Source organism: Trachypithecus francoisi, unplaced genomic scaffold (assembly GCF_009764315.1).
Source record: "Trachypithecus francoisi isolate TF-2019V2 unplaced genomic scaffold, Tfra_2.0 Lachesis_group9, whole genome shotgun sequence".
NCBI lineage: Eukaryota > Metazoa > Chordata > Mammalia > Primates > Cercopithecidae > Trachypithecus > Trachypithecus francoisi.
In genome coordinates, this window is record NW_022681474.1 from 3,386,678 (window position 1) to 3,413,063 (window position 26,386).

The 26,386-nt window shown below is 44.9% G+C and overlaps 1 protein-coding gene across 7 annotated transcripts in view; it reads left to right on the plus strand.

Moving 5' to 3' along the window:
* Positions 1–26,386, plus strand: part of FRMD4A (FERM domain containing 4A) — a 544,823-nt gene that overhangs the window by 367,384 nt on the left and 151,053 nt on the right. For all 7 annotated transcript variants that reach the window (XM_033209304.1, XM_033209303.1, XM_033209300.1 and 4 more), the window contains exons 3-4: positions 9,492–9,586; positions 24,364–24,456. In XM_033209304.1, the coding sequence (XP_033065195.1) occupies positions 9,492–9,586; positions 24,364–24,456 (188 nt within the window). The remainder of the gene's footprint in view (positions 1–9,491; positions 9,587–24,363; positions 24,457–26,386) is intronic.

The following is a 26,386-nucleotide window of genomic DNA, read 5'->3' on the forward strand; positions in this document are numbered from 1 at the left end:
AATGGCATTTAGGGCCCACCAGGATCAGTTCCTCCTCCCAAGAATCACGTCTTTTGTGATGAAAGGTAATACTCACAGGCTCCAGGGATTGGGATGGGTACATACCTTGTTGGAGACCACCATTCAGCCCACTATAGAGTGTAACAAATCATATCACACAAAATGTACCGCAACACAAGAGCACATGTGCCAAGCGTGACTGAGGTACCTGTGTTGAATGCTGTAGAAATCCAAAGGAGGGAGAGAGTATTTGTAGGCAGGATGGTCAGGGTGGGCTTCATGGAGGAAGTGGGCTTTGAGCAGGATAAAATTTAAATGGGAAGGGGGAAGGAGAGAATGGCATGTACAAAGATTTGGAAATAAAAATGAGATCAGTGTTTTCTTTAGTTCAATCAAATAGATTGAACAGAAATGGATATTTTTATAGGAAACTGGGCAAAGTGAGGTTGGATGGGTAAACTGGGGCTGGGTTCAAAGGGTGATGTTAAATACCAGGCTAGCATTTAGAACTTGATGCTATATGGAGTGGGGATTTGGTTTGGTTTTGTTTTGTTTGAGACAGAGTCTCACTGTGTCGCCCAGGCTGGAATGCAGTGGTGGGATCTTGGCTCACTGCAACCACTATCTCCTAGGTTCAAGCGATTCTCGTGCCTCAGTGTCTCGAGTAGGTGGGATTACAGGCATGTGCCACCATGCCCAGCTAATTTTTTTTGTATTTTTAGTAGAGACGGGGTTTCACCATGTTGGCCAGGTTAGTCTTGAACTCCCGTCCTCTGGTGATCTGCCTGCCTCGGTCTCCGAAAGTGCTGGGATTATAGGTGTGAGCCACCGGGCCTGCCCATACATGGAATGTTTTAAATAATTTATGATTAGGATCTGAAATCATGAACACATGTAACATTCCATGCCAGGCACATTCTAAGTACTTCGTATAGATCAGACTAATTTATTTAATTGTCAAAACAGCCCTGTGACCTGGGTATAGTCATTATCCTCATTTTATACCTGAGAGGAAACTGAGGCACAGAGAGGTTTAGTAACTTACCTGAAATTATATAAGAAAGACAGGATATATTAACTGACTAGATTCAAGAGATCAGGAAGGATGCAGATGGTGTTTAAGTTTTTTCGAATGGGTGAATAAGACTTGGGAAGGCAGGATCGTTTTTAAGAAAGGAAGAAGCTAAATTTAATAATAACATAAAGAATAAAGGCTGGGTGCAGTGGGTCACACTTGTCACCCCAGCTTTTTGGGAAGCCAAAGAAAAAGGGTCACTTGAGGCCAGGAGTTCAAGACCAGCCTGGGCAACACAGCAAGAATCCATCTTTACAAAAAAACCTTTTTTTTAATTAGCCAGGCATGGTGGTACATGCCTGTAGTCCCCCCTCCTCAGCAGGCTGAAGTTGGAGGATCACTGGTGCCCAGGAGTTGGAGGGTGCAGTGAGATATGATGGCACCACCACACTCCAGCCTGGGCAACAGAGTAAGTTCCTGTCTCTAAAAATAATAATAATAACATAAATAATGTCTTAGAATAGGAACTCATTTTATCTACGGTAGTTCATCATTGTACAGATGAGAAAACTGAGGCCCAGAGAGCTTGCACAATTTGTCCAAGATCATCTATCTGGATATACACATGTCAAGTTTAAGTTGGTGGCATCATATATAAGTGATGGTAAATACCAGGCTATCATTTACAGCTTGACATTATATGGCGTATAGTATACTGTGGTATAGTATACTGTGGAATACATTAGTCTGTGAGGAATTGGTGAGGTGCTTGGGTGCTACCTCATCCTCGAATTCCTTTCCCCAGAATTTACCTGAAGGGCTCATGGAAGTCACCTGAAAGGATGTTGTCATGTGGGTGTGTGTATTCATCTTTTCTCATGCTGCTAATAAAGACATGCCTGAGACTGGGTAATTTATAAAGGAAAGAGGTTTAGTGAACTCACAGTTCCGCATGGCCTCTCACAATCATGGCAGAAGGCAAAGGAGAAGCAAAGGCACACCTTACATGGCAGTCAGCAAGAGAGCTTGTGCAGGGGAGCTCCCCTTTATAAAACCATCAGATCTTGTGAGACTTATTCACTACCATGAGAACAGATGAGGGACCCACACCCACCATTCAGTTATCTCCACCTGGCCTCGCCCTTGACACCTGGGGATTATTACAATTCAAGGTGAGATTTGGGTGGGGACACAGCCAAACCATATCAGTGTGCCCAGAGCACCTTACAGCCCTGCAACACGTTAAGTGCTGTTTTGATCTTTCTAGTTGGTCGTGTCCCGCCTGGAAGAAGGCAGGCCAAGGAGTAGTCAGGACCTGATCTGGAACCCTGTAATATGCCGGCAATGTGAACAGTTCCCACTGGAATCATCCAGCATTCTCAAGAACTCAGATCTGGGTGCTGGAGCCACAAAGCACTGACTGAGAGCTCCTCTCCCTTCTTCTCTAATTATTTAGAACCCGTGCTTTCTTTTCCTTGCTAAAGCACGTGGCTGAAGCCCAGATTTCTAAGTCCAGTCGGTGTTGGAAAGACTGTGCTATTAGCTCTGTGAGGTGCCACTGAGAAGTATATGTTAAGGAGGGATGTTTGCAAGGAGATTTTATTTGTCAGGTATCAGGAGAAATAAAAGCTTAGAGGGACAAAGGAAAAGAGTCTGAGATACAAAAAGAAAAAGAAAAGAGAGGAACTATGTGAGTGAACAAAGTTAATTATGGGCTAAGAGAAAGTCAGTCTTAGATGTAATGACCTCTTAGGACCAGGACGGCTGATAGCCCACAAGAGGCTAATTCTGGCAAACCCAAGGAGCACAGGGCTGCCTTGCTCACGTGGCCTTTGGGCGCCTGCCCAGGTTGTCCGATAGAACGTGATTGGGCTACAAGCTGCCTTTCTGGCCTTGCTCCCAGTCCGATCCCTGCAAAGCTCCACAAATGTTTACAGCACCAGTAATTGGCAAATTATACTCAGCGGGATTCTGTAAACATCCCTTCAAAGCACATAAGAGCAGATTGCTTTCTGCTTGCCCAGCAACTTTCTCTAAAGGAGTTTAACAAACTTTCAGAACAATGTAGTATATTAATCACTGTCACATCGCAGGGGGATATTGTCTTCATTTGCAAGATCAGGAAATCAAGGGGCTGATGCCACAAATTGTTTTAAATCAACTGTACAGAAAATGAAAGACTCAGTACCTGAATCAATCAGGATAGGCTAGGTTATGCTGCAATGACAACCCCCAAAGTCTCTGCGACTTAAACAATGAAACAATGACATGTATTTCTCACTCCCACTACATGCCTATCCATCAGCTCTCAGTCTCATTGACAGAGCATACACCTTCTGGGCTGTTGCCCGTCACCATAACAGCAGAAAAAAAGTGTGTGACTTGAAAAGCAGCTAAGATTCAGGAGTTGTAACCTCAACATCTTCTGGGATCTATTTTCTCCCTCTTCACAGCCTTTATTTCTCCATTTGTAAATTGCAAGTAATAAACGTAGGCTTTTCTTCCTGGAAATTGATACATATGGTCTATAATAACTGTTGTGTAAAGTAATGGGACTAACCTTTTAAATTTTTTAACAAAAGATATGCATCCAGATAGGTAAAATTGTTGAAAAAGTTTATTTGAAAGAATGAAGTTTGTTCCAGTCAGGCAGCTACTGCCCAGAGCCTTTTCCTTGACTTCAGTTTATGAGTCACCAAGAAAAGTTGTTTTCTTGTTGTAGTGTGACAGGCTAAATCAGAGAGACATATCACCATGGTAAAGCAAAAACTCAGTCTCCACAAGGCTTCCATGGTGGGATCCATTACTCTGGTGAATTCTTCAGTGTATTAAGCCATCTCTTTATTCTGCAGACTCAGAAACCTGATTTTTCGTTCTCAGGGGAAGACTCACATTAACCAAGTTCAAAGTACTGATGTATAAATCCATAATGTCAGTGCACTGGTTTCAAGTGAGTCATATAGCCCTCACTCAACCAGGGCCCTTGAGGCATGATCCTTAGGCTCTCACCCTGGAAGCAGGGTCAACAGAGGTAGGGTGGCAGAGGGATTACGCATGTGGGCTTTGAAACTATTAGACCTCTCTTCCCCATTTCTCCTTTTAATTGTGTCAAAATGTATGTAACATAAAACTTACCATTTTAACCATTTTTGTATGTGCAATTCAGTGGCATCAAATGCATCCACAGTGTCATGTAACAGTCACTAATATTTCCAAAACTTTTTCATCATCCAGTACAGAAATGCTGTAACCATTAAGCAATAACCCCCCATCTGGCACCACCTCAACCCGTGGCAACCTATATTCTATTGTCTCTGTGAACTTGCCTGTTTAATTACTCCATCTAAGTGCAGTCATACAATATTTGTCCTTTTGCGTCTGACGTCTTTCACTTAGCATAATGTCTTCAGGTTCCATTCACGTCAGAATTTCATTCCTTTTTAGGGCTAAGTAATATTCTATGCGGTGTATCTGAGCCTTGTTTTGAATCCCAGCTTGGCTGTGAGACCCAGGACAGCCTGCCTAGTATCTCTCAGTCTCAGAATCTTCTTTGGCAAAAGAATAATAATCTCTATTCTGGTTAATAGTGAGACTGTATATGAGGGACATATCCAGGATGTAGCTGTTCCTTGGGAGGCATGGAATTAGGAGAGTTCAAAGTAACATGATCAGCTAAAGTAACCCCAGGCCTCCATTTCTGCCACGTAAAAGGCCTTACCACCTGGTAAGGGACCCAAATATTCAACACCTATTGGCTAAGATCACGTTTGCTTCCTGGGTTCATCTCCCTTCCCCAACTGCCCCTCCCACCCTGCCTCCACTCATCCCCTTCCATTCAGGCCCAATCATTCTATGGAGTGATGAATATATGTTCTAGATAAACTATACCAGCACTGGGAATCATTCTCTTCCTGGGCAAATTTATGTATCTCTGATTAAATCTGTTGAGATGTTGGCTTTAAAGTTTAACTCTCTTTTCTTTTTCTCTCTCTTCTCTCTTTCTTTCTCTCTCTCTCTCTCTCTCTCTCTCTCTCTCTCGCTCTCTCTCTCTTTCCCTTTCCTTTTCCTTTTTATTGCCCAGACTGGAGCGCAGTGGCATGATCATAGCTCACTGCAGCCTCAATTTCCTGGATTCAAGCGATCCTCCTATCCAAGCCTCCTGAATAGCTAAGACTAGTCCCAAGTGCATGCCATTATGCCTGGCTAATTTTTAAAATTATTTTGTAGAGATGGGGTCTTGCTATATTGACCAGGCTGGTATCAAACCTCTGGGTTTAAGGCATCCTCCTGCCTCAGCCTCCCAAAGTGCTGGGATTATAGGCAAGAGCCACTGTGCCCAGTCTTAAAGTTAAAATCTCAAAGAAAACAAAATCTTAGTTTTATTGTTTTCAAGTTTGGACCAGACCTCTCACCATAATCCCCAAGAACCCACGATAATTACTTGGTAGTCACACTTCATTTTATGAAACTGGGTTGGCCAGGCGCAATCACCCGTTCCTTGTCCTCTATCTCTGTTCCCTAGACTTGACTTTAAGTGACTTTTGGCATTTGAAAAAAAAATCAAATCCATTCTCGAGCACAAGAAGATTTATCACCAGTGAAAACGCATTGACAAATCTGACACAAGCTTCAAGGGCAAGCCCAAAAGATTATCAAAAATGTTTTAAGACATGGCAAGCCTCAGAGAAACATGGTGACTGTTTTGAAAGGGGCAGCAATCATCTGGACAGGTAAATTATATCACAGACTGTCCCTAACCTACGATGGTCCGACTTACGACTTTTCTACTTTACACCGGTGCAAAAGCAATGCACTTTTAGCGGAAACCGGACTTCCAATTTTGAATGTTGATCTTTTCCCAGGCTAGCAGTATGCGGTACAATACGCTCTAGCAGGGCTGCTCAGCTGTACAGTCACAAGAGTAAACAGCTGATAGTCTGCAGTGTACTGGATTAAATAAAGTACATGAGCCATTCAACACTCTAAGATAAAACAGGCTTGACATTAGACGATTTTGCCCAACTGTAGGCTAATGGCAGTGTTTAGAGCACCTTTCAGGTAGGCTAGGCTAAGCTGTCGTGTTTGCTGGGTACAGTATATTAAATATATTTTCGATTTACAATATTTTCAACTTCTGATGGACTTACCACGATGTAGCCCCACCATAAGTAAAGAAGCATCTGTACATTGCAATTTATTTATTTATTTATTTATATTTTGAGACAGTCTCACTCTCTTGCCGAGGCTGGAGTGCAGTGACATGATCTCTACTCACTGCAACCTCTGCCTCCCAGGTTCAAGAGTTCTCCTGCCTCCGCCTCCCGAATAGCTGGGATTACAGGCACACGCCACCACGCCTGGCTAATTGTTTTATTTTTAGTAGAGACAGGGTTTTGCCATGTTGGCCAGGCTGGTCTCAAACTCCTGACCTCACGCCCACTTCCGCCTCCCGAAGTGTTGGGATTGCAGGCATGAGCCATGGCGCCCGGCCAATACATTGCGATTTGAAAAGCAGCCGCACTACCTCATAGTCACAAGTGATCCAGCAAAGCCTCTGTTATTGGGCAGCCGAATACTTCCTGCGGGTGGAGCTAGCGCTGGAGCTGGCCCATGGCAAATGCAGCATTTACAGGAAGCTTCAAGAGCAGGCATCTTGCATTCTACTTTGTAATTGATCAGCGACGTTCTGAGATGTGCCGCGTTTACTCCACTGCGTTCTTCCAGAGTAGACGTTCCACCAGGAGTGATGGAGGGTCTGACGTATCACCTTGAATTCGCTGTTGGTTATAGAGATTGCTTTTTCACGTTTTCAAAATTCAGTATGAATGGAAGTACAGACTATGAGGTGGTGTTGATTTATCACGTTGGAGTCTCCTGTCGATTCCTGTCTGCTGGGGAGGAAGCTTCAAACCCACTCTTTCAGTTTAAGTGGTTTCCATCAGTGAATTGATGGTCATCTAGGCCCTGAGGCTGCCATCCAGGAGCCCAGGAGTGAGGCAGAAAGGGGGGGGAGCATCTTCTTTGGCTTTTTAAACAGCGCTAGCTCATACTCCGTGTCCCTGATCAAAGTCTAGGGTCCTTATGGGCCTGTGCTGTGTCTTGCATATTCTTCTGTCTCCTACAGCATGTGGGCAGTGCCCTGTACATAGTAGGCACTCAATAAATAAATGTCTGTTATATTAAACAGTCATTTCAAGATCAGGGTGCCAGCATCAATCAAGTGGTAAGGGCCGCCTTCTCACTTTGGCCCCACATGGCAGAGAGGGGAAGCAGGTTCTCTGGTGTCTCTTCTTATAAGGACACGAATCCCCTCTTGGGGGGCCCACCCTCATAACCTCATTGAAACCTAATTGGCTCCCAAAGGTCCCATTTCCAGATACCACTGGATGCCAGGGCTTCAACACATGTATTTTGGGGAGATATAATTCCGTCCATAGCGGTACCCAAAAAGTGAAATAAGAAACCAACTGTCGGCCAGGTACAGTGGCTCACGCCTGTAATCCCAACACTGGGAGGCCGAGGCAGGTGGATCACGAGGTCAAGAGATCAAGACCATCCTGGCCAACACGGTGAAACCCTGTCTCTACTAAAAATACAAAAATTAGTTGGGCATGATGACGTGCACCTGTGGTCCCAGCTACTCGAGAGGCTGAGGCAAGAGAATCACTTGAACCCAGGAGGCAGAGGTTGCAATGAGCCAAGATCACGCCACTGCACTCCGGCCTGGTGACAGAGTGAGACTCCATCTCAAAAAACGAACAAACAAAAACAAAACAAAACAAAACAACAAAAAAACCAACAGATACTGAAATAACTTTCCTAATATCTGGTGAGTGTGCTTGGAATGGAATAATTTTCAGAAAGGCAATGTATTTTCAAATCATGACCTGGAAGCTAGTTTAGAAATAACTCTTCTCTGCTAGCCCTGTATCCCCATCAGACAGACTTTCCCTCCCTCCCACACTTCAGTGCCTGGTGTTCTGTGGTCATTTCGGTAGTGACAGACCAAGGTGAATAACATGTTAACAATACAAACATCTACCATGACTTTATGCCTAACGCTCTGGTGTACTTCTTTAGACTGGCAGATACCTTTTTTTGTTTTTTTTTGAGACAGAGTCTTGCTCTGTCATCCAGGTTGGCATACAGTGGCGTGATCTTGGCTCACTGCAACCTCTGCCTCCCGGGTTCAAGCAATTCTCCTTCCTCGGCCTCCCAAGTAGCTGGGATTACTAAAAATACAAAAATTAGTTGGGCATGATGACGTGCACCTGTGGTCCCAGCTACTCGAGAGGCTGAGGCAAGAGAATCACTTGAACCCAGGAGGCAGAGGTTGCAATGAGCCAAGATCACGCCACTGCACTCCGGCCTGGTGACAGAGTGAGACTCCATCTCAAAAAACGAACAAACAAAAACAAAACAAAACAAAACAACAAAAAAACCAACAGATACTGAAATAACTTTCCTAATATCTGGTGAGTGTGCTTGGAATGGAATAATTTTCAGAAAGGCAATGTATTTTCAAATCATGACCTGGAAGCTAGTTTAGAAATAACTCTTCTCTGCTAGCCCTGTATCCCCATCAGACAGACTTTCCCTCCCTCCCACACTTCAGTGCCTGGTGTTCTGTGGTCATTTCGGTAGTGACAGACCAAGGTGAATAACATGTTAACAATACAAACATCTACCATGACTTTATGCCTAACGCTCTGGTGTACTTCTTTAGACTGGCAGATACCTTTTTTTGTTTTTTTTTGAGACAGAGTCTTGCTCTGTCATCCAGGTTGGCATACAGTGGCGTGATCTTGGCTCACTGCAACCTCTGCCTCCCGGGTTCAAGCAATTCTCCTTCCTCGGCCTCCCAAGTAGCTGGGATTACTAAAAATACAAAAATTAGCCAGGCATGGTGGCACACGTCTGTAATCACAGCACTTTGGGAGGCTGAGGCAGGTGGATCACTTGAAGCCAGGAGTCAGAGACCAGCCTGGCTAACATGGTGAAACCCCATCTTTCCTAAAAAGAAATTAATTTTTTCCTAAAAAGAAACTAAAATAAAAGAAATTAGTCATGCATGGTGGCATACGCCTGTACTCTCAGAGGCGGAGACCTGAGAATCGCTTGAACCTGGGAGGCAGACGTTGCAGTGAGCAAAGATCATGCCACTGCGCTCCAGCCTGGATGACAGAGCGAGACTCCATCTCAATTTAAAAAAAAAAAAAATATATATATATATATATATATATACACCTTCTAGGAAATAATAAAACAGAAGATCTCTATCTGTTGATAACCCTTGACTTGGCTGTGTGCTCATCAGTGTCATTGTCTATTTGTTTGGGTTTATAAAAATCGTTTGCTTCAAAATACTTGAGCTTTGTGACATTTCATTGAAAAAATGATGGAAACCTGAGATTGCATATTTTAGGAAAAGCAGTCTCTCATCACTTACCCTTATTCCATTGCATTCTCCTTGCAGCCCAAGCTGTTGGCCAAGGAGCTTCTTGACCTTGTGGCTTCCCACTTCAATCTGAAGGAAAAGGAGTACTTTGGAATCGCATTCACAGATGAAACGTAAGTACTGCCTTGAGCCCCACAGCCCGAAGGGGAAGTCAGGGCAGAACCCGAAACTGCTCCACTCCAGCTGTCAGTGGCGGAATCAGCTGCAGGCCACTTGGGTCCCATGGTCTGGGGTCAGTCCAAGTTCATCATCCGAATTTCAAAGGCCTTGTGGTCATGCCTGGTACAGCCAAAGGATATAATTAGGGTGATGCTAATATTATAAAATTATTAGGTAAACTGGTTCTTCTAATCAAGCAGGTCTGTGTTCAGACTGAAATGTTTTTTTTTTTAAGTGGATCTATGTGGGTTTGTTTTTTGTTTAAGTTAAATGAAAACTTCTGGAAATGAAACATTTCTCTCTACTGTTGGGATAACAATAACAGGAAGTGAATTTGATGATAAATTCAAAATGAAAATAACCTGTGCAGTTTCAGTGTCTAAACTGAAATAGAGCAACTATGAAAATTAAATATTCAGATCACTTATCTGATGAGAAGAATATTTGCTTTCGAGGGGCTTTTCAGTTTGGCTCTATAAAGTGGTGTTTTGTAATACGAGTAAGGAAAATCCTTACTAAAATTTCCATTTTCTTTTTCATGTACTGTTATCAAAAGAGTATGGTGAATACCTGTATAGATTTCTAGATAAAAATGAGTCGTTCTAAGAAAATAGTTCATAATTCTCTTTCCTCTGTGCACACACATACAGTCTCTCTCTCTCACACACACACACACACACTCACACACTCTCTCTCTCTCTTCCAGATCTTCAGAATTACAGAGATGATTTCCTAAACTACTAATAGATCAGTGTTAGGTTAGTGGCCGGGCAAGACAGTACAGGGGAGCCCAGGCCCCGGGAATCAGGTGGTGCCACTGAAGCAAGAACAGGTGGGGCATCCACATGGGCCAGTGAGAGAGGCGACCAGATGCCCCTGCACGTGGCTATACTTGACCTTGGCGAGCTGCAAGTGGACAGGGTGGTCCTATGACTTATTATCCAAATTGAGACACTGAACAAAAGGGGGTGTCATTGGGACTGTCTTGGGCAAACGGGACCATCTGGTCACCCTGTAAATCAGGGACATTTCAGGCTGTGGTGTATTCAGAGAGCAGGCAGCAGGAGCAAAGCCACATCATCCTCAAGAAAGCTGGGAGGAGCAAGGTCGGCCCCTTGTCCTGGAGCCTGCAGGGAACTGGAAGGCAGGTGGGAGCGACCGTCAGTGGGCAGGAAGAATCGCAGGCAGGGCCAAGTCAGCCCAGCTGGGAAAAGTTCAGGGCTGTGAGGGGAAGGACTCAGCACTACAATTTTTTAAAAGCTTTTCAACAAATGCATGTGTAGAACAATTAATTTTACAAATGTAGATTATTCTCTCCCCTTTCTCCTGAGAATCACTGTAAACCACTTAAATTGCTGTTGAGACTGTTTTCACTCATCAGAAGGAAACCTAAGTTTCGATTAATCATAGCCCCATTGTTCACATTTCCCATGTAAGTTTTACTAAAAGATCCCGTGAACTCTAGAGGAGCCCCGATTAGGCTTCCCTTTTGAATAAACAAGAATTGAAAAATGAGCGCGTGATCCTGGGCTGAAGGGGAAGATGATGTGTGTCTGCAGCACATTTCGGATCACTGCCCTAACAGCACGGATGGGTAGGAATCGGACCTAAATAGAAAGTCACTCATCTCCCAGGAGGGTTGAGAGCACCAAAGCCACACATCACAGCAGGGGCTGCACATAGCCAAGTCCAGCTTCCCCATCCAGCTAAGCTGGTACTCTCCAGGTCTCAGCTCTCTGGCTCTCCGTGCTGACCAGGAAAGCCTGTGCACGTGTGCGTGCGTGCGTGCATAGAAGCCAGGCTGGATAAAAGTGTCTCGCCCTGTCTAGTAGTGGAGCTGGCTTCGTGGAGGCTCTATGGGAGCCAGTGATGAAGAGGAGTGAGCCATCCTTCTGGCATGATCCAGAGAAACTGCAGCCACTTCGATCACCTGCCCCAGAGTCTAGGTATGAGGATCTCTCCGGCCACAGAAGGAGTGGCAGCCAGCCAGCAGGAGGTCACTGGAAAACCGCTGGAGCTGGCAAAATATTTCTGAAAAAGAACTGGCAGATGTGCCTGGTGCACCAGGGGAAAGGGCAGGTGTCAGGAGCCCAGAGGAGGTGAAGAGCTGGCACCTTCAAGGCTGGGCAGTGGGGAGGCCATGACTCAGGGGCTGTCAGTCCTGGCGGCACAATGCCAGGGCCAACAGACATTGTGAGTGTCTCTTTGGTCGTCTGAACTTTTCTCCTTTACCTGATAGGAAAGAAGAATAAAAGCTTCTCCTGCAAAATAGTGCCCTTGGGTGTCACCTGCTCTGGCTTGGTGATTCCTAGGTAGTAAGCGCTAGCCTAACAGTACTACATCCCCCAGCCTTGCTCTGTATCACAGGACACTACAGCAAGATTGTTTTATAACTGTGTTTTCTAATTCTACATGTGTATTGTGAGCGTGTGTGTGTCCGCTTTATACAGGTGCTACACTGTGTGTTTTATAGTAAAATGCAATCGTAGTTCCATTCTTTATGACAGCCTGTGGTGTATCATTACTTGTCTATTTCCTAATGCAAATAAAACAAGACTAACACGTGGAAAGCACTTATAAACTGTAAAGTGCATACATGTGCACGATACTCTTACCAGCAGCATGATCATTACTAAGAGCAGAATTTCTAATAGTAGGCCGGGTGCAGTGGCTCACACCTGTAATCCCAGCACTTTGGGAGGCCGAGGCGAGCAGATCACCTGAGGTCAGGAGTTCAAGACCAGCCTGGCCAACATGGTGAAACCCCATCTCTACTAAAAATACAAAAATCAGTCAGGCATGGTGGCATGCACCCATAATCCTAGCTCTTTGGGAGACTGAGGCAGGAGAATCGCTTGAACCTGGGAGGCAGAGGTTGCAGTGAGCCGAGATTGTTCCACTGCACGTCCAGCCTGCAGTCCAGTCCAACACAGTGAGACTCTGTCTCCAAAAAAAAAAAAAAGAATTTCTAAATAGTAGAATGTGTGACTCTAGGCCATATATTGTCAGAGACATTTTCAGAATTAACTGCTTTTGACATTTTCTGGGATCCAGATGAAACTGGAGAAAATATATATAAAGCAGAATGTAGACAGGAAATTGGAAACTTCTCTAAGCTTCTCTCACCCCATGAGTTGTACTCATTAATAAAGCATCTAAGTCACAGTATAAGAACTTATGCCCAAGAATGTTTAATATTGTTAGCAATCAACAGTTTTGCAGCATTAATACTAGGCCTGCTTTCTCTTTTTTTAATCTTTTAACTTTAATTTTGAAATAGAGTTAAAGAAGAATTGCAATCATACTAGAGAGTTCCTTTACACCCTCCGCCCAACTTCAACAAATGTGAACATCTTGCAAATGATGTTACTTTAATCAAAACTAAGAAATGAACATTGCTATTATATTACTAACTAAACTACAGACTTGATTCAGATTTCCCCAGTTGTTTTTTTTTTGTACAAATGCTCTCTTCTGTACCAGGACTCATTTGCATTTGGCCTCCTTTTACTTTTACTAACTCTGTCCTCATAAAAAGAGATACAGGTGGTCATCTATATAAATTATCTGAATCATGGTGACATATGCAAACAATGACATTTTGGCAGCCTTTAAAACATCCTGAAACTAACCAAGAACCAGGTATAAATCTGATGTTAAAATAATTATTGACTGGGCACGGTGGCTCATGCCTGTAATCCCAGCACCTTGGGAGGCCAAGGTGGGCAGATCACGAGGTCAGGAGATCGAGACCATCCTGGCTAACACAGTGAAACCCCATCTCTACTAAAAATACAAAAAATTACCCAGGCATGGTGTCACACCCCTGTAATCCCAGCGACTTGGGAGGTTGAGGCAGGAGAATCTGAACCTGAACCCAGGAGGCAGAGGTTGCAGTGAGCCTAAATCATGCCACTGCACTCTAGCCTGGGCAACAGAGCGAGACTCCGTCTCAAAAAATTTTTTTAAAAATTATATTTTGCTGGAGTTGTGGATCTTAACCTTAGCTACACATTGGAATTACCTGGGACACTTTATAAAATACCAGTGCCTGGGACCTATCCCCCAGAAATTCCAGTGGAATCGGCCTGGGTGTGACCTGAGCATTAATTTTCAAAGCTTCTCAGTTGATTCCAGTGTGCAGGCAAATTTGAAAACCCCTGTTCTAGACAGCGGGAATGTTGCAGTATTTCTTTTGCTCTCTCCCTCCAGAGCAAAGAAGAAAAGCTGATTCTACTTCAGCATTGAATGTTGGCGGCTAGCAATGACTCATCCCAGGGGCCTGTAAAGTTACAGACCATCTCCCTTCTAACTTCCATTCCTAACAGTAGGAGAACCAACTCAGAAGTTCACGTTTAATGTTTCCAGGTGTACAAATAGGGTAACTGAGATTTTCATTTATCAAACACTGGCATCCATCCTTAGATAAACCCATTTTTACCTTTTATTTTTGAAATATTTCTATTGCTGTTTTAAGACCCACATTTCAATTTTTTCTTTTTTTTTACTTGTGGGCTGAGTGCAGTGGCTCATGCCTATAATTTCAGCAATTTGGGAGTCCAAGGTGGGAGGATTCCTTGAAGCCAGGAGTAGTTCAAGACCAGCCAGGGCAATAGCAAGACCGCATCTCTACCACAAAAAAAAAAAAAAAAAAAAAAAAAAAAATTGTTGCTCATGCTTGTAATCCCAGCACTTCGGGAGTCTGAGGTGGCAGATCACTTGAGGTCAGGAGTTCGAGACCACCCTTCCCAACATGGTAAAACCCCGTCTCTACTAATAATATAGAAATCAAGTGGGTGTGGTGGTGCGTGCCTGTAATTCCAGCTACTATGAGAGGCTGACACACGAGTATTGCTTAAACCCAGGAGGTGGGAGTTGCAGTGAGCCAAGATCACACCATGCACTCTAGCCTGGGTGACAGAGTGAGAATCTGTCTATAAATAAATAAATAAATAAACAAACAAACAAACAAACAAATAAAACTTAGCAAGCCTTGGTGGTGCACTTGTAGTCCCAGCTACTCAGGAGGCTGAGGCAGGAGGATCACTTGAGCCCAGGAGTTCAAGACTGCAGTGACCCACTATTGTACCACCGCCCTCCAGCCCAGGTGACAGAGTGAGACCTCGTCTCAAGAACAACAAAACTAATTAAAATCAAGAAGTAACTTGTGGGCGAGGGAGTGAGGTGGGAATGGAAGATCCCATTATCAGAAGCTATAGCCTATAACTAAACAACTTTTACGCTATTCAGCAGAAATAGTCAAACACACCCAAGTTGAAGTAATGATTGTCATAATCTATTTAAATTTTAATTTGAATCTCCTGTCATAAATTTTAAGAATTGCTTGTTGAATGCTGTAAATAAATGTCTTTTGTTATTGATTTTTGTTTTGGGTTTTTTTTTTTAATGCCTTTAAAAAGTGTTTAGAAATTGGAGGAAGAAAGAGAAGAAACTTGGTTAGCCATTACTCCAAATTTAAAAGACAGGTATAGTTAGAATTTATTTTCACATACCAGTTAATAATATGGGCTGGGCTTGAGACTCACACCTGTCATCCCAACACGTTGGGAGGCTGAGGCAGGAGAGTTGCTTGAGCCCGAGAGTTAGAGGCTGCAGCAAGCTATGACTGCGCCACTGCTCTCCTGCCTGGGCAACAGAGCAAGACCCCAGACCCCATCTCTTAAAAAAAAAGAAAACGAGTAGCTTTTAACCTCTCATTTCATCACAGCCCCCTTTGAAATTTGAAGTTATCGAGACCATCCTGCCTAACACGGTGAAACCCCGTCTCTATTTAAAAAGTACAAAAAACTAGCTGGGCGAGGTGGTGGGCACCTGTAGTCCCAGCTACTCAGGAGGCTGAGGCAGGAGAATGGCGTGAACCCGGGAGGCGGAGCTTGCAGTGAGCTGAGATCTGGCCACTGCACTCCAGCCCGGGCGACAGAGCGAGACTCCGTCTCAAAATAAATAAATAAATAAATTTGAAGTTATATTCCCTTTCCTTCATAAATGTTTACATACAAAATACATTTTTACTTAAATTTTAGAGCGCTCACAGACGTCCTGCGGCCAGGATGTTAGTTTAAGAACCTAGATGGTAAACAATTAAGGATCTTTTCTTTCAGCAGACTATATCCTAATTAATTGAATCACCTGATTGGTGCTGTCTGTGGAGTCTGATTGACTCAAACTGTTAAAGTTAAAATGGCCTGGCCAGGCACGGTGGCTCACGCCTATAATCCTAACACTTTGGGAGGCCGAGGCGGGCAGATCACAAGGTCAAGAGATCGAGACCATCCTGGCCCACATGGTGAAACCCCATCTCTACCAAAAAAACAAACAAACAAACAAACAAATTAGCTGGGCCTGGTGGCAGGCGCCTGTAATCCCAGCTAGTTGGGAGGCTGAGGCAGGAGAGGTGTTTGAACCCAGGAGGCAGGAGATTGCAGTGAGCCAGGATCATGCCACTGCACTCCCACCTGGCGACAGAGCGAGACTCCATCTCAACAAAAAAAAGAAAGAAAAAGAAAGAGGCCTGACTCATTGAAGATGCGTCTTTAGAGCCAGTGCCAGGAACGCGGGCGCGCGGGCGCGAGCTCGGGTCTGCGCTGTCATTGTGCTCTTACTTTTGCTTCGCCCGTGACTGGCACTGGCTAGGGCCTCTGCAAAGGGTTCAGTTGTTCGGCATTCCTGGCCACAAGCTTATCTACAATTTAAAAATAAACAAAATAGAAAAGCAATTTTCCAGTTGCAGAAGAAACAACCGCAAGACACAGCTCTGGGAAAGCAATTTATTTAGAAATAGGTTTGGGATTTCCACGTATTATCTGCTGGATGGTGAGAGAGGAGAAAGTCAGCGGCTGCAGCCTCCGTGCCTGGCTTGTAATAACGGCTTCTGAGAGCGCAGCATTCAGTGCTCATTACCACCTCTCAGACGACCCATGCTGTGTTGTTGGAAACAATGGCAAACACACAACAGTACCTTATATTTAGTGACCAGAGAAGTGCTTGAGCATAGCTCTTTCTGTGTACAGCTAAGATAAGTAAAAAAAGAACGGTGCCCTCCAAGGAGAGCTTAGGGATGCGGCTTTCTCCCTCCTTTCCTTCCCAATGCAAATGACCAGAGGGAGCTGGGAACCTGGCACAGGTGAGCAGAGTGAATTCTTAATATGGAGACTGTTTACTTAGGATGGGAGCTGTCTCTATACAGCAGTCCCTGAACCTACAAGAATATGGATCTGTGGGGCATATTGTGAAGCTGCTGTATTCGTTCTCTTAACAAATATTTGTTTAGCATCTTCTGTTAACCACTGGAGATCCAGAAAGCACTGGCCCTTGACTCCTTGTTGAGCTTGTGTTTGTAGATTAGGAAGTGATTCACAAAACATGGTGTAGAAGCTGCTAGAAAAGAAAATTGGGGTCTGGGTACGGTGACTCATGCCTGCCATCCCAGTGCTTTGGGAGGCAGAGGTGAGAAGATTGCTTGAGGCCAGAAGTTTGAGGCCAACCTGGGCATCATGGCAAAACCCCTACTTTACAAAAAAAATTTGTTTTTAATTAGCCAGGAGTGGTGGTGTGCACCTGTAGTCCCAGCTATTCAGGAGGCTGAGGCGGGAAGATCACTTGAGCCCAGGGGTTCAAGCCTGCAGTGAGCTATGACTGCACCATTGCACTCCAGCCTGGGCAACAGAATGAGACTCTGTCTCTAAAAATCTAAAATAAAATATTTTTAAAAAGAAAATTTGGAATAAACTTAAGAAAACATAGTGGAGCCAACAATTTCTCCTGGGCTAGAGAGCCCCGGATTTAGTAATCTGGTGTCCCCAGTATACACCCTACTTTAACCTTCCTGTATTGTTAAGGGTTTATAGTGAAATCAGTATCACTGGTCCGTCCTTTTTTTTTTTTTTTTTTTGGAGATGGAGTCTTGTTCTGTCACCCAGGCTGGAGTGCAGTGGCACAGTCTCAGCTCACTGCACTCTCTGTCTCCCGGGTTCAAGTGATTCTCATCCCTCAGCTTCCCTAGTAGCTGGGATTACAGGCGTCTGCCACCACACTCAACTAATTTTTTGTATTTTTAGTAGAGACAGGGTTTTACCATGTTGGCCAGGCTGGTCTCAAACTCCTGGCTTCAGGTGATGCGCCCACCTCGACCTCCCAAAGTGCCTGGTCTGTCCTTGATGAACACACACACTACAAGACAAGGATACTAAATACATCAACATTCTTCCATTTGAAGAGCTCCTCTCCCCACCTCCATCCAGCAACATCTATAAGCATTTCATATACTTGGCCAGTTGTGGTGGCTAACACCTGTGAGCCCAGCACTTCGGAAGGCTGAAGTGGGAGGATTGCTTGAAGCCAGGAGTTTGAGACCAGCCTGGACAACATAGCGAGACCCTGTCTCTACCAAAAAACAACAACAACAACGTTTTTTTAATTACCCAGGTGCAGTGGTATGTGGCTGTAGTTCCAGCTATTCCAGAGGCTGAGGCAGGAGGATCACCTGAGCCCAGGAGTTCAAGGCTGCAGTGAGCTGTGATTGCGCCCCTGCCCTCCAGCCTGGGCAACAGAGTGAGACCCTGTCTCTAAATAGATAAACATATAAGAACTTCATCTCTCGCTTTGGCTTTCTGTAGAAACTCATTCCATATGAAACTGCCTGTTACAATAAAAACATCTAGAAGCCAGGCAGTATCATTCTCCCCTGGATCTGGAAAGTGACGGATTCAGATAGACTTATCACACACCTCCACCCTCCAGTAACTATAAACAAAGCTCTCCCTGAGGCCATCGCTATTGAAGGTGCCAACACTTGAACCAAAAATCTATTTGTTTTATATGTAGAAGCTAAAAGCAATCTGTTAAATGAATGCATCCAATTTCTATTGCCCAGAAGCAATTGCATATTTATTACTGACCTGACAGTTTGACCTACTGCAACCATAAACCAAATGAGTGTTATCTTGCTCAGCTTTAAAGATAGTTATCAGTCACATAATAACAAAAATACTCTGAGTGGCTGTTGGGATGCTTTTGTGTATGTGTGTGTGTGTGTGTGTGTGTGTGTGTGTGTTATTATTGGCAAAGGCAATGAAGTGCGTTCTCAAAAATCAATGAGAATCATGAAAACCAAGCTATCAGGCATCTCTTAGTTAAACTGTATAAAGGAAATGCCTCTTTACCACTTTGCGTTCCATCCCATCCTAATGCAAAAGAAACATAAAAGGTTTGAGGAAAGCACTTGATGTCAGGACTGTGAAAGGTTTAATAGGAAAGCAAACGCCTTTGCAGTGTGGAATTCTTCACCCTGTAGAGTACAGGGAATGTGACTTTGAGATGAGCAGAAAACAACATTTTGTGTGTGTGTGTGACGGAGTCTCATCTGTCACCCAGGCTGGAGTGCAGTGGCCGGATCTCGGCTCACTGCAAGCGTCACCTCCCGGGTTCACGCCATTCTCCTGCCTCAGCCCCCCAAGTAGCTGGGACTACAGGCACCCGCCACCACGCCCAGCTAATTTTTTGTGTTTTTAGTAGAGACGGGGTTTCACCGTGTTAGCCAGGATGGTCTCCATCTCCTGACCTCGTGATCCACCCGTCTCGGCCTCCCAAAGTGCTGGGATTACAGGCTTGAGCCACCGCGCCCGGCCGAAAACAACATTTTAACAAGTGCTGCAGCCAAAAGTGGTGGGCCCAGAATTATGGTTTCCAGTTCACTTTTTAATCCATCTTTCAGTTTTTGCCCAAATAGTGGGCAGTTTTCATAAGGGCCTTAGATGGGTCACATGTCCCTTCAGTCTGCCTTTATAAGCAGCCTTCAGTGAGAGACTTTTACAAGCCCTTAAAATGGATGCAGCTGACCTCTTTCCTCCTGAGGGTCCAAGGACTCCAGTCTACCTCTCCACTGGCCACTGGAGCCATGCAAGGCCACACATCATGATCCCCTCACAGGACTGGAGTGTTTGAGTTCAAGCAGGGAAAGTGGAGGAAAGAATGTCATTTGTCCTCAGAGGCCAACTATTCCATGTAGGATCATGTAGAGGTGATTCCAGCTTCCATGTTCTCTTTGCTTCCTGACCATTTTTTTTTTTTTGAGACAGAACCCCACTGTGTTGCCAGGCTGGAGTGCAGTGGTACAATCTCAGCTCACTGCAATCTCTGCCTCCCCGGTTCAAGCGATTCTCCTGCCTCAGCCTCCCAAGGAGCTGGGACTACAGGCATGCGCCACCACACCTGGCTAATTTTTGTATTTTTGGTAGAGACGGGGTTTCAGCATTTTGGCCAGGTTGATCTCAATCTGACCTCGTGATCCACCCACCATGGCCTCCCAAAGTGCTGGGATTACAGGCGTGAGCCACTGCACCTGGCCCATTTTCTTACTTTCCTTTCTAGTCTATTTAATTGCTTGATAATTGTTAAACCAATAGATGGCTGGGAACAAAGGAATTGCCAGTCAAATTCATTGCTTAAAAAGTCATTCTTTTAAAAAGTTTAATGTGGGGAATAAAGTTTTCTAGAAGGGGAATCCATCGGTTTGTGCTCTGTGGGTGAAGAAGAATTGGCAGTGCGTAAACCCAACAGACTGGAATCCAAATGACATCTATCTGCATCCCTTCACGCGACATGTCCCCACCTTGAAGTTCATCACATGTGAATGGTGACCCGCAGGGACCTAAGTCTAATCTCTTGCAGCGTGTGTGGTCACTCGTGTGCCAATGGGTTGGGATGAGGATATCTCAAGCCTGGACCAATGACTAATCTTGAATATTCCACAGACGGAATATTCTCTCTCTCAGGTCCTCCTTATTCTTTGAGCTGGTGGCCGGAGAAGAATCACTGTATTTTTGTATCATTCCAGTCTGTGGGTGATTCAAAGCCTTGTCTTGTAAGAATAATGAAAAGGTTGTTCCCCATCAGACTATTTATCATGAAATATGGTAAGACAGAAGATGAATATTTAAGTCTACGTTGCCATTGGATGACTTGCTCTTGCAGGTATTCATTCAAATCAATGAGCAAATACTTCTTTTGAGCACCTAACAGTTGCTAGACACTGTGCTAGGTTTTGGGGGATAATTTCTATAAATGTTGGAAACTGATCATTGAGAAACAGGTCATGTTTTTTGTTTATTTGTTTTGTTTTTTGAGATGGAGTCTCATTCTGTCACCCAGGCTGGAGTGCAGTGGTGCCATCTCAGCTCACTGCAACCTCTGCCTCCTGGGTTCAAGCAATTCTTCTGCTTCAGCCTCCTGAGTAGCTGGGATTACAGGCATGTGCCACCACGCCTGGCTAATTTTTGTATTTTTTTTAGTAGGGATGGGGTTTCACAATATTGGTCAGGCTGGTCTCGAACTCCTGACCTCGTGATCCGCCCGCCTCGGCCTCCCAAAGTGGTAGGATTTCAGGCGGTGAGCTACCTCACCCAGCCCAGGTCATGTTTTTTAAAAATAACTAATTGTACAAGATTATGCCAGATGCCTTGAAGATGATACAAACCAGAAGCCCTGGAGAAGTTTGAAAAAAACCCTAGACTTAGGCAATCAAGGAAGACTTCACAAAAAGTAAGACTTGAACTCAGCCTTGGACAATGGCTGAACATTCAGATAAAGGGATGGAGAGACGGTTTTCTAGTTCCAAGGAGGAGAGGCAGCATGAGTGAAGGCCAGGCACATGCCATACACATGGTGTACTTGCAGGAGGCTGAGCCCCAAGAGAAGACCCACAGAGTTTGGGGGCATTTTCAGAGGCAGGAAGGAAGTGGTTGCAGCTTAAGATAATTGGACACCTTCCAGTTGACCAGATATGCACACATTCTCCTCACGAGGTAGATCTTGTGGCATTTTCCAGATATAAAAAGTCAACTGGTATTGGGCACAGTGGCTCACACCTGTCATCCCAGGACTTTGGGAGGCTGAGGCAGGTGGATTGCCTGAGTTCAGGAGTTTGTGACCAGCCTGGGCAACACAGTGAAACCCCGTCTCTACTAAAATACAGAAGAATAGCTGGGCGTGGCAGCATGTGCCTGTAGTCCCAGCTACTCAGGAGGCTGAAGCAGGAGAATTGCTTGAACTCTGAGTGCGGAGGTTGCAGTGAGCTGAGATCACACCACTGCACTCCAGCCTGGGCCACAGAGTGACACTTTGTCTCAAAAAAAAAAAAAAAAAAAAAAAGCTGGGGAAAGTGAATGCATAGAGAGCCAGTTCTGTAGACTGGGAAGTGCAGACATGGGTGAGCCCCCAGGGTGGGTGCTGTAAGGGTTGGAGGAGGACCCCTGTCCCACGTGGCGTGTGGTGTGGGAAGACTTTCTGGAGTAAAGACATGAGAACTGAGTCCTGCAGGATGGGCCGGGGAAGAAGGAAGGGAAGGGCATACTGGGATGAAGGAACAGCATGAGCTAAGGAACAGAGGTTTAAAACATCATGGTGCCTGTGGGGCATTATCAGGCGTGGGCAGAGATGACATTGGCACCCAGACCTTCTGTTTCCTGATTTTGTGTTCTAGTCAGAACGGAATTTATCCCAGCTTTCTGGAAGAAGTTGCTCCTGTTATTTGACTTACAATACTCTTTTCTCTTTATTTATTTACTTATTTGTGAGACGGAGTCTCACTCTGTTGCCCAGGCTGGAGTACAGTGGCACGATCTCAGCTCACTGCAAGGTCCGCCTCCTAGGTTCCTGCCATTCTCCTCCCTCAGCCTCCTGAAGAGCTGGGACTACAGGCTCTTGCCACCACGCCCAGCTAATTTTTTTGTATTTTTTAGTAGAGACGGGGTTTCACCGTGTTAGCCAGGATGGTCTCGATCTCCTGACCTCGTGATCCGCCCACCTTGGCCTCCCAAAGTGCTGGGATTACAGGCATGAGCCACCACGCCCGCCCTATTTATTTATTTTTTTCTCAAGACAGAGTCTCTCTCTGTCACCCAGACTGGAGGGCAATGGTGCGATCTCGGCTCACTGCAACCTCCACCTTCCGGGTTCAAGCGATTCTCCTGCCTCAGCCTCCCGAGTAGCTGGGATTACAGGCACCTGCCACCACGTCTGGCTAATTTTTTGTATTTTTAGTAGAGACGGGGTTTCACCATGTTGGCGAGGTTGTTTTGGAACTCCAGACCTCAAGTGATCTGCTTGCCTTCACCTCCCAAAGTGCTGGGATTACAGGCTGGAGCCACTGCGCCCAACCCTTTCATTTATTTTTTTTTACTTTTCCTATATTCAGAGCAACGTAATAAAAAGATAAAGTTCATGGAATTTTTTTTTCCAACGGGAGATTCTTAGAAAGAGGAAAAACAGGCCAAAGTTCTTCAGGTGGTCACTATTCTAAGGCAGGTCCAAAAGTCTTCCCTGTAGCCACAGGTGTGGGCTTTGTGGAGAGAGATTTTTTTCTTTTTTTTTCTTGCGCAAAAGGTGCAGTTTGAGTGAAGCCTCAAAAAGGGGTTGGAAGCCACTTGTGTGTTTTCTCTTTCCTTTGTTGGGGGTTTAAGCATGTGCTGAGAGGAGCAAGCGTTTTTAGACAATGATGCAGACAGATTTTGTTTCTCATTATCCACAGTCCTTAGCACACATGTCACACGGCATCAGCCACTGGGGAAATGCAGTGGGGTCAGTTGGGTCTGTTCCATGTGAATTTACTCCATAAAGTGATTATAGGACTGTCTTCTCCAGGATGATGGGCTGACACTGGATACAGAGAGCAGGGAAAGGAAAGAGTAAATTCTTCAGCTTGGTTATTCCATGGCTTTGCCCCACTCTTCCAAGACCAACCTCCAAGACGTGGCCCCCAGGGCTCTCCCTAGCCTCATGGCTTTCCACTCACAGGACACTAAGACGCTGGGGTCCTCCCTCACCACAGGGCCTTTGCAGAGGCTGGTCTTTCTGCCTGGAAAGTGGTTCCCCTCTGAGGATCTCTTGCCTCAGCCTTCCAAAGTGCTGGGATTAAAGGCATGAGCCACTGCCCCTGCCGGCAAGTTTAACATTTTAAGACACTGTGTGTGGTTTGCTTTTCACTCCAGCAAGATGTGGTGAGGATTGCTAACATGTTCTCAAGTGTGCTTTCAGTCTTCAGGAAAAAAGACAGTTGGGAGTGTGGTGGAAAGGCAGTTCAGGACAAGAAGGAGAGTTCTGATTACATTTTCGTTTCAGTGTTTCCCTGAGAAACAGCAGGTCTCAATCCCTTCTCTTTCCAGTTCCTATCCTCCCCCTCACACTGCACAGTATCCACTGCTGACTTGGTATCCCCTACATAATCCCATTGGGTTCTTCAATACTGAAAAGCTAGTAATAAGGTGAAGGTGGCCGGGTACAGTGGCTCTCACCTATAATCCCAGCGCTTTGGGAGGCTTAGGCAGGCGGATCACGTGAGGTCAGGAGTTTGAGACCAGCCTGACCAACATGGTGAAACCCCGTCTCTACTAAAAATACAAAAATTAGCCTGGTGTGGTGGCTCATGCTTGTAATCCTAGCTACTCAGGAGGCTGAGGCAGGGAATTGCTTCAACCCAGGAGACGGAGGTTGCAGTGAGCCAAGATCGTGCCACTGCACTCCAGCCTGGGTCACAGAGCAAGACTTTGTCTCAAAAAATAAACATTAAAATTAAACAAAGAAATTTAAAAATAAGGTGAAGATTGAAGTTTATCTACGATCCAGCACGTTCTGCTCCATATATACCTTCAACCCCAAAAAAAAAACACTTCTGCAAAATGCAAATCCCTAACCAATGTGTCTCTATTTTCCTCAGGGGACACTTAAACTGGCTTCAACTAGATCGAAGAGTATTGGAACATGACTTCCCTAAAAAGTCGGGACCTGTGGTTTTATACTTTTGTGTCAGGTATGTACACCAGATGTCTATACTTTTGCTTCTTTGTGTTCTTTATCAGAAAAGTCTGGGAGGACAGAGTGATTCCACGGAATGAGAGCTCAAGTTTGTCTTGGTTCATCGCCAGGGATAAAGGTTGTAGTAGAGCTGCGTGCCTCATAGATGGAAACATGGGGTGCGGGGGTGCGAGGGTGCAAGGCGTGCCTGTGCGTGTGCCCGTGAGTATGCAAGGACGTGTGTGTTACGCATTGGCACTAGGAAGCTTGTGTGGAATGATGAGAAAAACTTTTTTCTGCATTTTGGGGAGGGTCATATATCTCCAACAATGAGTCTCTTATAGCACAGGCCGTGGGATTCTTTCTTGGGTGCAATTTGAAACTACATAACAAAAGCCTTTGTATCCTTTCCTTTCAGAAGGGATGCCACTTGAATCTCGTGAAACTTGGGTCGTTTATCCCAAATAGGAGTAGTCGAAACCCAGCAGCAAACCACAGGCCCATCTGCATTTCCTGCCAAGGGAGGATACCGTTTAATAACATATCAGAAACAATAGACATTTTTCTATTCATAAATCTAGTCTCAGAATTTTGTTTTGTGCTTGCAAAGGGAACTATTTGTGAGATATAATGATTTAAATAGTTAATATTTGCAGCAGTCTTATGAAGACAACAAGACTTACTACTTCTGTTTGCAAAAGGTTCTGAGAAGCCGGAGGCTGGGCAGGTCAGGGGTTCAGGGGCAAAGTCTGAATTAGTATCAAAGTCAGAATCTGAGCTCCCAATCCAGCAGCTCCTAAACACCGAGTCTGTGGAGCCACCAGGTTCTTTCTGTCCAGAACCTTGACTAACACAAGTACAGAAGCATTAAGTCCTGATGCCTCAGTCTTTACATGGACACTAACACTAAACACCCAGGCCATACACTCTGTTCTTTTAAAATGTACTAACAGAAATTCAGGAGCGAGATACGAATGATATGCAATTCTGTCGTTCCTAAAGAGCACGATCAGGAATGCAGTTTCAGACATAGCCATCCTTAAGCTACACAAGGCATTAGAAGAGCTTCAAACAAGAGTTAAAGGGTCCACTTAGCAGGCTCGAGTGTATGACTTTTCCTTAGCTGGCAGAGTAAATTTCAACTTGCGCTTAATGCGTTTTTGATTTGTTTAACAGCTGTGAACATATCCAAGCTCATCTTAGCTATTTCCATTATTGGTGGGAATGATTTCAATGCCATATTTTCTTTAATGGTGTACACAGTTTCTCAGATGTATGGCAAAGCAACCATATAAAGCAAATAGTAACAATTCTGCTGGAAGGGGCAGGTAGTATCAGGCAGGACTCCAGTTTCATGGAAGCAGGTCATTAACCTGTCATCGCAGGTGGATGAGTGCGTTTACCATATATCAGGCTCTCCCCACCTCCCTGGTGATGTTCACCAACGTTAGCCAAGAGGAGAAAATCTTGGGCTTGGCTGCCTAGTAGGTGTTTTTTTCCAATTTGTGGGGGTCCTTGCAGGAGAGCTTGGGGCACCTTGACATTGATGCTGGATGTGTCAGTCTCTAAGATATACAGGTCTTTCCAAATCACTCCAAACCTGTCTTCTCTGCATAAAAGCAGGTAACCCAGCATGGCAGAAGTGAAATAGTTGCTAGCAATAGAGAGAATTGGGGAATGGGATGGCTGAAGACCGAGATATAACATCCACTTCTGATCCACAGCCATGACAGACACTTCCACCATCACTACCCTTTTTTCTAGTTGGCCAAAGCAGGAACCTCAAAGAACATTCATTCGAGAGAAAAATTTCCAAATCTGCATTTAGGGACAGCCATTCTCCGCTATGTCTTTATAAATGCCATCTAGCAGAATGCGCTCCTCCTTCTCCAGCGCCTGTGGAAGCGGATCTTTCTGGAAGTGTCACATTCCAGTTGCCTCCTGCA